At 33.8% G+C, this 12,108-nt stretch overlaps 1 protein-coding gene across 1 annotated transcript in view; it reads right to left on the bottom strand.

Annotated features, from left to right (window-relative positions):
- The window catches only part of LOC143244328 (neuropeptide S receptor-like), a 38,815-nt gene that overhangs the window by 11,400 nt on the left and 15,307 nt on the right, over positions 1 to 12,108 (bottom strand). The window contains exon 2 of the mRNA XM_076488837.1: positions 5,303 to 5,819. Within this exon, the coding sequence (XP_076344952.1) occupies positions 5,303 to 5,563 (261 nt within the window). The 5' untranslated portion in view covers positions 5,564 to 5,819. The remainder of the gene's footprint in view (positions 1 to 5,302; positions 5,820 to 12,108) is intronic.

The raw sequence follows: 12,108 nt of genomic DNA, 5'->3' as shown, positions 1-12,108 counted from the left end.
GGAGCTGCGTCTTGTAATGTGATTGGTATGTCTTTTTACGTAGTATAATGAATAGTCAATTTTTTTTCAGCTTTTTAAAGTATGCGATGCTTGAACGGATAATTTCGTGGTAGCAACCTGTATACACGTGATTTGTGTCGTTTACTCAGACAGAGATTGTTTTGTTCAATATATTGCGTACCGTTGCCAATGATCTTTGTCTTTATGGAGTCTCAAAAAATACAAAACCTACATTATGCTTATCACGACTGGGTTATGACTTGTTACGGGTCTTTTTTCTAAATGGTCCTGGTATCCCAAGCTGATCTATATTCCATTGCCATAAATACAATTAATATCTCCGTTTTGGAAATTCCAAATCCACGATCTGAATACGTCTTTAATGGATCTAAATGGATGAATTTTTATATCGGAAAAGGGTGTTATGTACTCTTATAAATGTTAAAAAGTAGTTCTGATGTATTCCGTCCACTATGACTGTATATAGGCTGTAATTATTATGTAACTTGGTTTTAATATAACGCCCCAACCTTCTTCATTATTATATACTCTTTCCAAAACTACTAGATGTTGAATATATTTATCTTTTGTTTTTAAGTAATGAAGTAATACGTAAATTATAACATACTGTATATACGTTTCAAAATAGTAACAAAGTGTATACACTAATCAAACTTTTATGTTTTGAAAAGCAGACATTACAATTTATAATAAGACTGGAATTACTGAAGAAACTATGTCACTGTTAAAATCACAATGGTAGACTACAACCTATAGTGTGTTACGGCAGAGAATCATTGTTATCACTACAGTGCTAGATTCTACATAAATAAACTAATCACTGAGTCCAGTACATATAGATTTACATTAATAGTGTACTTCGTAAAACCCATGAATGTAGTTTTTAATAAATAATTAATTTATGTTATATTAAAAACTTTCATACTGTTGGAATTGTAATAACTAGAGCAACTAACTTCTATTTCAAAATAAAGAAGGCAGTACAATGTTTTTTAGTGTTATATATTTAAAACTATTCACTGTATCAATCACAACTGATTGGCCATGGAAAATCTAGACATTTGTACTACCGAACCTATTATAATACATCAAACATCGAATGACTTACACGATTCTGTTGAAAGAGACCTCGAAATCTAAAAATTTAAATGTGGAATCTTCATTCCTAGCTTAAACACTTGTGCAATTACACCTATTTTAACGTTTTATTTAATGGATCAAACAAACCAAACTCTGTGTTAAACTTTTATACAGTAAAATTATGTAAGAAGGTATAAAAAGTAAGTTTATTTTTTACGCCTAATATTATACTGAAATTCTAACTTTTTAAACGACTACAACAATTATTCTCTTACCACCCACACCTGATTTAATAACACTTTTTTCAAGTGAGAGTATCAACAACACATAACCCAGGATTTTGTAGTAGTTTGTTGTTTTTGAATTTCGCGCAAAGTTACGTCGGGGCCATTTTCGCTAGTCATCCCTAATTAAGCAGTATAAGACTGGAGGGAAGGCAGCTAGTCATCACCACCCACCGCCAACTCTTGGGCTATTCTTTTACCAACGAACAGTGGGATTGACTGTCGCTTTATAAAGCCCCCACGGATTAAAGCATGTTTGGCGTGACGGGGGTTCGAACACGTGAACCTCAGATTACGAGTCGAGCGCTTTAACCACCTAGCCATGCCGTGTCAGAAGGGTAGTAACTGGTACAATTGTTAACGTAGTATTAGTTAACGTCTTGTTAATTGTTACAGCCTTAATTGAGTACTTAGTAATAGTTTAATCACTTGTAAAATCTTTACGATTTTGTTATGACAAAGGATTTATAGCAAGAAGATGTTCTCCAGTGAAATATGTAATGCAAGCCCACAGATTTTAAAAGGCATGACATTAAAACTGAAAACAACAACAACAAAATTACTTCAAGTTATGTGTCGAGAGAGATTCTTTCATCAGCAAAACGTTCTTACGTATTCAACATGGTTTATATGCTGTCGCTTGGCGTTCGTCAAAGTAAAACGTGAAACCAAGTGCGTAAGTGTTAATATAATTAAAGCAGCTTTACCCTAAATTAGAAAATCAAATCATAGGGTATAATGTCATTAAATTAAAACCCAAGGGCGTAAGTGTTGCCGTTATTAAAGCAGCTTTACCCTAAACTGGAAAACCAAATACTTAGTTAGAATGTCACTAAACTGCAAACCGAGGGAGTAAACATTAACGTTACTTAAAGGAACTCCACCTATAAAATAAGGCTTCCCAGTTGGCCTGCAGTAAGTTTAAAACGCTAAAATCCAGATTTGGACTTTTACCCGATAGATGTGGTACACTGAGTAGTTTTTAAGCTAAAACACAAACAGTAACACCCTAAGCTATAAAAAAGCAAATCATTAGGTACAAGTTACTAAGTTACAAACTAAGGACGCAATTTCTATAAACGTAATCAAAACACGACCTTTATTTCCAGAGCATAGCTTTATTAGCTCAATATTTCACTATTACAGCTTCGTCAGGAACTAATGATATCCTACAAGTTCACTAATCTAGTTAAACCTAAACTGGAACACTGTAATTTGTAAATAGAACATTAACACACGTATTTCGAGCGTCAGATTTACGAAGTATTAAGTTAATGACGTTACATTCTGAAGATATAGAATGTTATTTTATTTACGTTTATAGAAATGTTTCACAGTAAACTTCAGTTTGTCTTACACAGAGTTGAAAATAATAAGGACACAATTAATTATACTGCTAGAACATAGAGAGAAGAGAAAATACCACGGTTGATTTACACTTAAGGACTACAAAGTAGTTACAAACACATATGAGATTACGTTTCATAATCATATCAACATCTAAACAAATATATCAAATTTTTTATACAAGTAACTCCTTTTCGTATATGCAGAAGGTTTCTTCTGAATATATGATACATTAAGACATAAGCTTATTCTATTGGAGACCGTCATGGCCTGATGGTTAGATGGCTCGACATGAAATCTGAAGGTCGCGGGTTCGAATCCTCATTATACTAAACAGGTTCACCCTGTCAGGGCGTTATAAAGTAATGGTCAATCCTACTATTCTTGGAAAAAGAATAGCCCAAACGTTGGCGGTGGGTGGTGATAAATAGAAGCCTTCCCTCTAGTATTACGCTGCTAAGTTGGGGACAGCTAGGGCAGATAGCCCTCGTGTAACTTTGCCCGAAATTCAAAAGAAACAATCTTATTTTTTGTAACAAAATTGGCCCGGCATGGCCAGATAGGTTAAGGCACTCGATTCGTAATCCGAGGGTCGCGGGTTTGAATCCCCGTCACACCAAACATGCTCGCCCTTTCAGCCGTGGAGGCGTTATAATGCGAGGGTCAATCCCATTATTCTATGGTAAAAAGGTACCCCAAGGGTTGGCAGTGGGTGATTATGACAAGCTGCCTTTCCTCTAGTCTTACACTGCTAAATTAAGGACGGCTAGCGCAGATAGCCCTCGAGTAGCTTTGTGTGAAATTCAAAACAAACCAAACCAAATGTAAAAAACTTCACAACAATTAGAATCTCGTCTTCGATATTTTAAAGAACGGTTACTATCAACATAGAAGGGAATTTCTCAGAGTTAAGATGAGTACCGTACATCTAAAAATTTAGCTACCCACTCTTGTAATAGGTCTTTAAGAATAAAAGCATAAATTGATGTTATATCCCTCTTTACATAAGTTCCACCCACTGAAGCCTGCAAGGTAGCCTTAGAACTCTATATCCGAGACCCTAACCCAACTACAGACATTCCCAGTAACCAATTAGCAACCCTCAAAGAATTCACCACGATAAAGACAAACTTCATGTTCAACAACCAAAACTATATACAAACAAATGGCCTAAGCATGGGCAACCCAGGATCACCAGTTCTAGCCAATATTTGTATGACACAAGTTGAAACACAAGCAATTAACACAGCATTACATCCACCACGATAACTGGTACAGATATATAGATGACACGGTTGCAGGATTCAGATCTACAGAACACACACTTAATTTTTTTAATCACATTAACTCTATACATCCCAACATTAACTTCACATGTAAACAGGAAGAAAGCAATCAAATATCATTTCTTAACCTCAAAATTACAAGAACCGACACACAATTCAAAACAGAAATCCACCGAAAAATCACCCATACTGGACTATACATTCCTTGGCACTCAGCACATGAAACAAAACAAAAACTCAACATACTAAGAAACCAAATAAACACAGCCATAAAACTATGCTCACCAGATAAAATTAACGATGAATTAGACAAAATAAAACAATGCTTCATCAACATCAATAAGTTCCCTCCATAAACCGTAGAAAATATTATACGCACACACCTAGACAGAAAGCAAAATCAACCAACAAAAGTAAATATATCTCACGAATCAAAAAATCACGAAACCATATACTGCTGTATACCATATATTCCTGACATCAGCAGACAAATAAACAACATTTGGCAAAAATTAGTAACAAAATATGACATTCCAGTTAATACCAAATTTATTCAAAAATCAGGCACAAAACTGAGGTCTATACTATGTAAAAACTACACTGACAAACACCACACCAACATTATTTATAAAATACAATGTGATAACTGCCACGACTTCTATATTGGAGAAACAAGTAGAAAAATGGAAACCAGATTCAAAGAACATAAAAAGTCACCTTCACACGTTTTCGAACACTGCAAGTCAAATAAACACAACATAACCATAGAAAACACTCAAATACTAAATAAAGAAACAAACGCAAAATTAAAGAAGCCTTACTTATACAACAACTTAAACCCAAAATAAACCAATATAAAGGAACGCCTTTATACCTATATTAATATAATAAAATAAATAAAATTATATATTCAAACATCTAACACCGCCCTCTACATTCCGACACTCAGTTACACAACCCCTTTCAAACATGTGGTCAGCTTCCGGTCAGTTATCTCTTTCTTTGTGAACCTGACGATGACCGAAGAAGGTCGAAACGTTGTTCGCTCTTCTATGTAAAATATTTTTTGAACCCAAACGAGCCGTTTTTGCATATATAAAAGCATAAATTGTTCGTTTGTATTAAACCTTATAAAGATCATTAAACGTTTTAAAATGAATTATGTTTCTCATCGGTGAGAACAAGATAAATTATCATAAATAATGATTCAATAAGGTAAATGAACAGCCGATACTTGAACACTAATAAACATACACAAAACGTTAATATTTAATTCAGTCTTACCTCGAACAGCATTTCTGACGTCATAGTGATGCAACACACAGCTAAGTCTCCGATAGCTAAGTTCAATATGAAAATGTTAACCCGTGATGAACGTTTCCTGTAGCGTGACCTCGAGAGGACCAAGACGATAATCATATTTCCAACAAATGTTGTTGTCATGATTACCCCTAACGTAACAACACGTTGAATGAGCTCTGCATTCCAAACAGCGCCCTCTGGAAACACTGGAGTGTCATTTTTCTTGGTGGTTGTATTATTCATAGTTGTCGCTATTGGTTCAGTTTCCAAAACTTCGTCTTGAATAAATCAGTTATTAAAACGAACTTGGAAGTAACTATACTCCACGGCAATAAGTAAGAATCCAGAAAATACAGAATTATCAATACACGATGCAATGTTTACAATACGTTATCGTTGGTTGATGGTTTCAGACTTTGTCTATACTTCCTTTGTTACATCTTCAGCACACAGGATGTTTTCATTTGGCTTTCATGATACTAATATATTTTAGAACGACCTGTTGAGGAACGGAATAATAACTATCAGAAACTGTTTAGCAAGAGACACTACTTTATTCTTTATAGGTTTTATCTGAAAGATAGGCAAATAAACTGTATTTCCGAGTACTGTAATAAACAGAACTTTAAAGGATTTCGGTACATTTTTTATATATTAATCTCTGCACCAAAATCAAAATTAAAACCTTGTAATTGCATAAAGGCAACTTCTCATGCACGCGCATCAAGATGCTCATGTTCCATATTTTTAAATGTGCATTTGGATCCATAAAGTGGTTAATTAGAAAACTTTCCTTTATTCACTATAATGTGACTTGATAGAGACTAGTAGACACTATAAAATGACCTAGTAGAAACTGTTGGCTCTATAGAGTGAACTGGGAGATCCTTATAGCTATCAAAAATGACTTAGTAGAAACTGTTGGCTCTATAGAGTGAACTGGGAGATCCTTATAGCTATCAAAAATGACTTAGTAGAAACTGTTGGCTCTATAGAGTGAACTGGGAGATCCTTATAGCTATCAAAAATGACTTAGGAGGAATTGGTGTGTGATGAAGTGAACAGAGCTTTATTTCTTTTCAACTTTATTCTGAATACCATAATCGGTACTTGGATGTTTAATATTCCTGTTAAACACATTAGTCCACTGTTACGTATTATAATTTAACTCGGACTAGTCTCTGAATTACTATATTCCAATTTCAAATAACCGGAAATTTTAAATTTAAAAAATTTATGATATATGCCAACTCGATTGATACGTTCACGTTTCTTTTCTAACACAAATATATTATAATATACAAACAATGATACAATGTATAATAATGATTATAATTATTACAAATATTGGTTTATATACAAGTTTCACAGGTCCGGCAGGGCCAGGAGGTTAAGGCGCTTGACTTGTAATCTGAGGGTCGAGGGTTCGAATCCCGTCGCATCAAATATTCTCGCCCTTTCAGCCGTGGGGGCGTTATAATGTTACAGTCAATCTTACTATTCGTGGGTAAAAGAGTAACCCAAGAGTTTGTGGTGGGTGGTGATGACTTTGTTGCCTTCCCTCTAGTCTTACGCTGCTAAATTAGGGACGGCTAGTGCAGATAGCCTTCGTGTAGTTTTGCGCGAAATCCAAAAACAAACAAATAAGTTTTACAAACAATATTGAGTCTGATATTTGGTCTAGAACTGAATTATTTTTTGACGCTTCACAGAGAACGAATTAATATTATATTGATAAACATGCACACTTCTGTTGACGGCTAGCTAGCTTGAAGCACAAGGAAGTTTATCACCGACAACAATATCTGATGTTCTTGTGGAAAGACTATTGCCCGAGCTAATTTACAGAAGTTAAACGTTTCTAATGCTCGAAATCTGTAAACGTTCATTTTCAAATATCTGTAGTTTTCAGATTGATAAGCATTGACCACAAATACAGCTTTCGAGGCTTTTCGTATAATGACTATAGAAGAAAAACAAATATTCGAAAACTGTTTCTCAGCCCACGATTTATATATTTTAAGGCGAGCTTTTCAAATGTTCAGCAGTATTCAAAGTTACGCTAGTGTTTTCGTAAAACATATATTGTTGATTCTGACACTCGAGAATCTTCTAAAAATTTAGAAAATAGGCGGTTCTCGCGCATTACACATCCAACAATATATGTCACGTGCATCAAACTGGAACGAGCATACGTGTTAAAATAAATGCATAACAGTAAATCCGTTGCATTACTAATACTTGATTTTACTGTGATACGTAAAAGCCAGCTTGGTCATCACCACAAAGTAATTAATAGTTGTACGTGATAGGCTGTAGAAAGTAGTTAATAGTGGTACCTGGTAAGCACTACAAAGTTTCACGTTTGACGTTGTGCACGTGCCAACTGTGACGTTAAAGTTCACGGTTAAAATAAAGAATATATTATGTGAGGACGTAATTTAAAAAAATTAACTAATCGTACTAAAGCAAACCAAAACTGAAATCTTATTAATATGAAAAGTGAAAACTTTTCGTGTCTCATAGACAAAAAATGTATTAATTTTGATAAATGACGAATCGTGGAAAAGTTTTGAGTAATTGATATACTAATTGCTTTAAAGTATTAGAAAGAACAAAACAGCAGCTAACATACATAACAATACATTAATAATTACAGTCTGTATGTACATGCTGTACACTTACACTTCATACTAATTTACAACAACTCCAGATAAATATGAAAAAGCGCTTTGAAACGCTGTGTGATAAATAATGGAAGTACCAAACTATCTTTCTATAAGAAGATACAATAAACAAGAGTGTCTATTTCTAGGGAAATACATGTATAGTACTAATATTAATTTCGAGTTACTTACTAAATAAAGAGTGACTGTTTGTTTTTTGTTTTTAAATTACGCGCAAAGTTATACAATGTAAGTATCGAAACCCCGTTTCAAACGATGTGAATCTGCAAACATACCTTCGTGCCACTAGGAGGACAGTTAAATATGTCATTGCTGTTTCTATAAACAAGACGTTGTCGAATATTGCACAATTGTTTCAAGGTATAAACAACAACTAAGTCTAAATATGTAAAGTCATTATGATTTGACTTATTTATTCATGTTGAAATTGGTGAATGCTTTGACCTATAAGCACATTTTAATAGTTATCTTTGAAGCACGCGTGTTTTATAGTGTGATTTTTATTAGCTCGATATGGCTAGATGGTTAGGGCGCTCGACTCATAATCTGAGGGTCTCGTGTTCGAATCTCACCAAAATGCTCACTCTTTAAGTCGTAAAGGCGTTATCATGTTACGGTCAATGCCACCATTCGTTGGTAAAAGAGTAGCCCAAGAGTTGGCGGTGGGTGGTGATGACTAGCTATCTTTCATATAGTTTTACATTGTTAAATTATGAACAGCCAGAGCAAGTAGCCCTTATGTAGCTTTGCGCGAAATAAAAAAAAACAACAACGAAACAATGATTTGTTAATACATGTATCTTTAAATTCCTAAATTTTGGGCAGATTATAGGTGTTTTGACATCATATGATTTTTAAAAATAATACACATCAAATTAATACATTCATGACCGGCCCTTGCTATTTTACTGCCCTAAGTAAGATTTTAAAACAACTCTGGTGGTGCCCAGAAACTGTCATCTAAACACTCATATATCATTACGTGAAAAATATACGGAAACTTCGGGCAAACTTTTACTTTAATAAACTTCTTTCTTCATGTTACTTCGATCGATGTTTTAATATTTAGAAGTTTCAGATTCTTTTGTCTATTTTCGTTGCATAGTTATAAATAACGCCCTTTACGTCGTGTTTCTAGAACTGATTCGAAACTCGCTTTGTGTTGAAGTTCATTATCTTACAATATCTGTTTCTACGAGCACAGCTCACAGTTTCCACTTTAGTAACACGTGAAAAAGAGCGTAAAGCGTGCGTGAAAATAGTCAGTTCTACCAAAGGTAAAATTAATGCCAAAATTTGTTGATTTTAGACAGTTGTCTGCACAACGCCTACCAGATGAAGCCGGCTCTATACATTCATGAAAAGCATCTGAGATTGTACAGCCTAACAGTTCGGTCAAGCATCTCAGATCTAATATTTTTATCGAAAAAGTCTTTTATTTTGCTCTAAGGAAAACAATCAATAAGACGTTGTTCTGAGTAGTAGAAATTCTCGAAAGTTCATTTAAGTTGACAATAAGGTTATTTTTGCTTTAATTTGTTTGTTTTTGTTCTTTGTTTTTGAATTTCGCGCAAAGCTACTCAAGGGCTATCTGCGCTAGCCGCCCCTAATTTAGCAGTGTAAGACTATCGGGAAGGCAGCTAGTCATCACCACCCATCGCCAACTCTTGGGCTACTCTTTTACCAACGAATAGTGGGATTGACCGTAAGATTATAACGCCCCCACAGCTGAAAGGGCGAGCATATTTGGCGCGACGGGGATTCGAACTCTTGACCCTCAGGTCAGGTCAGAACTAAAAATAAACCTGACAATGAACAAAGCTACACAGATATATTTTATTATCTTTTTATAATACTTATAAAGGTTACAACACACTTTCGTCAATTGTTTAACTTCGCTGTTAGCACTAATTTTGACCGTAGTGCCAATAATATCGGCTACCTTAGGAGATTTAGGTTAATGAGATAAGACCATATTTACATAACTTTCTTCCAAGGGACGGGTACTGCAGTTAGTATACAATATATATATCGATTGCTTCGATATACTAAATATAAGAGAAACACACCTACAGGTATTATGTAGAGAAAAAATAAAATAATTTTTATACTTCAAGTCATACCTCGTAAAATTAAAGATTGAATTTTAAGTCGAAATAACATTTGTACTGTGTTTGTCTGAGTTTATAAATACTGTCTTTTATTTTAAATTATAAAGTAGGCTTAGTAGTTTAGCTAGCTTTGAGAATGTTTGATTATACTTAATAAATAGAGGACTGAACAAAAGTTCAGGTTTTGTTTTCTACAGCGTTTTCTTAAACAAACCGATTGTCACAAAATTTTTGTTTTATATTTTTAAAGAAAAAAACCGTACATAAAGTGTTTTATTAAAATCATTCTGTTATAAAACTGTTATTGTTTTATATTTTCCTAAAAAATACCCATACATAAAGGGTTTTATTAAAAACATTCTGTTCCTGATGATATGATATTCATAGAATACGTTAACACAGTATGCCTGTCTTTACGGTATTGTTACCTTTCGTATTTGACAAATATTATTACATGATCTTTTTTGGTTAATATAGCAAAATATCAACCTTTTGTTCAGGTAATACGTTGGAAAGAACGACAAGTAATGTATATTGTTCTGTATATTTAATGTATGTTAAATTTAACGTTCTAGGTATATAAAATGAATTTATTCAGTATTTATGAACACATTTCCACAGCTTCTGAGAGTAAACATATGAGGCTGTTTACCTATGTAGTTGAGATAAAAATTAGTTTTTAGGAACAAAGTACATCTGGACTATAATGCTTAGAAAGTGACGTTTAAAAATTACTTAGAAGCTTTTGTATTTGGACTAACTGAGAAATGTTGCAATACATTTATCACTGGCATTGTAAATATATGTATGTCAAGGGTCCAAAGATGAGGGAACAAAAATATTTCATTTGAAGTAAATGATTAACTCTTCAGTTTCCTGTCACCAAAACATCTCACATGAGTGACATTCGGTGGTTTAGCGGTATAATTTAGGGATTAAAACGATAAAATTCGGGTTTCGATCTCCAGGTGGAAACAATGCGAGTAGACTGTTGTATAGCTCTGCGCTCGAACACAAACTGATAGAAACTAGTTATAATGACAGCTTCAGAAAACATAACCTGGGTTATTCTTCCCGTTCTTTTTCAAGATAAGTTATTATCTACTTGAGCGAATCCAGAAATGTTCCGGGATAATTTTTAACCTAATCAAACTGGTTCTCGAACCATCATTAACATTCAAAGGAATTTATTCTCTACTTGATCTGGCTCTGGAATATTTTCCTTACTTTCATTCAAGGGAATGTATCATTTACTTGATTTGGTTCCGAAATATTTTTTTTACGTTCATTCAAGGAAATGAATCATCTACTTGATCTGGTTCTGAAATATTTTCCTTACTTTCATTAGAGGGAATGTATCATCTACTTGATCTAGTTCTGAAGTATTTTCCTTCCTTTCATTCAAGGGAATGTATCATTTACTTGATCTGATTGTGAATTATTTTCCTTACTTTCATTCAAGGGAATATATCATCCACTTGATCTGGTTCTAGGATACTTTCCTAACTTTCATTCAAGGGAATGTATCATTTACTTGATTTGGTTCTGAAATATATTAGTTACTTTCATTCAAGGGAATGTATCATTCACTTGATCTGGTTCTGAAATATTTTATCTACTTTCATTCAAGGGAATGTATCATTTACTTTATCTGGTTCTGGAATATTTTATCTACTTTCATTCAAGGGAATGTATCATTTACTTGATCTGATTCTGAATTATTTTCCTTACTTTCATTCAAGGGAATGTATCATTTACTTGATCTGGTTTTGGAGTATTTTCCTTACTTTCATTCAAGGGAATATATCATCCACTTGATCTGGTTCTAGGATACTTTCTTTACTTTCATTCAAGGGAATGTATCATTTACTTGATCTGGTTCTGAAATATTTTCTTTACTTTCATTCAAAGGAATGTATCATTTACTTGATCTGGGTCTGGAATATTTTTCTTACTTTTATTCAAGGGAATGTATCATCGACTTGATCTG

This window comes from Tachypleus tridentatus, chromosome 1 (assembly GCF_004210375.1).
Source record: "Tachypleus tridentatus isolate NWPU-2018 chromosome 1, ASM421037v1, whole genome shotgun sequence".
In the NCBI taxonomy this organism is placed as follows: domain Eukaryota; kingdom Metazoa; phylum Arthropoda; class Merostomata; order Xiphosura; family Limulidae; genus Tachypleus; species Tachypleus tridentatus.
This window is presented reverse-complemented; position numbering and strand designations above follow the sequence as displayed.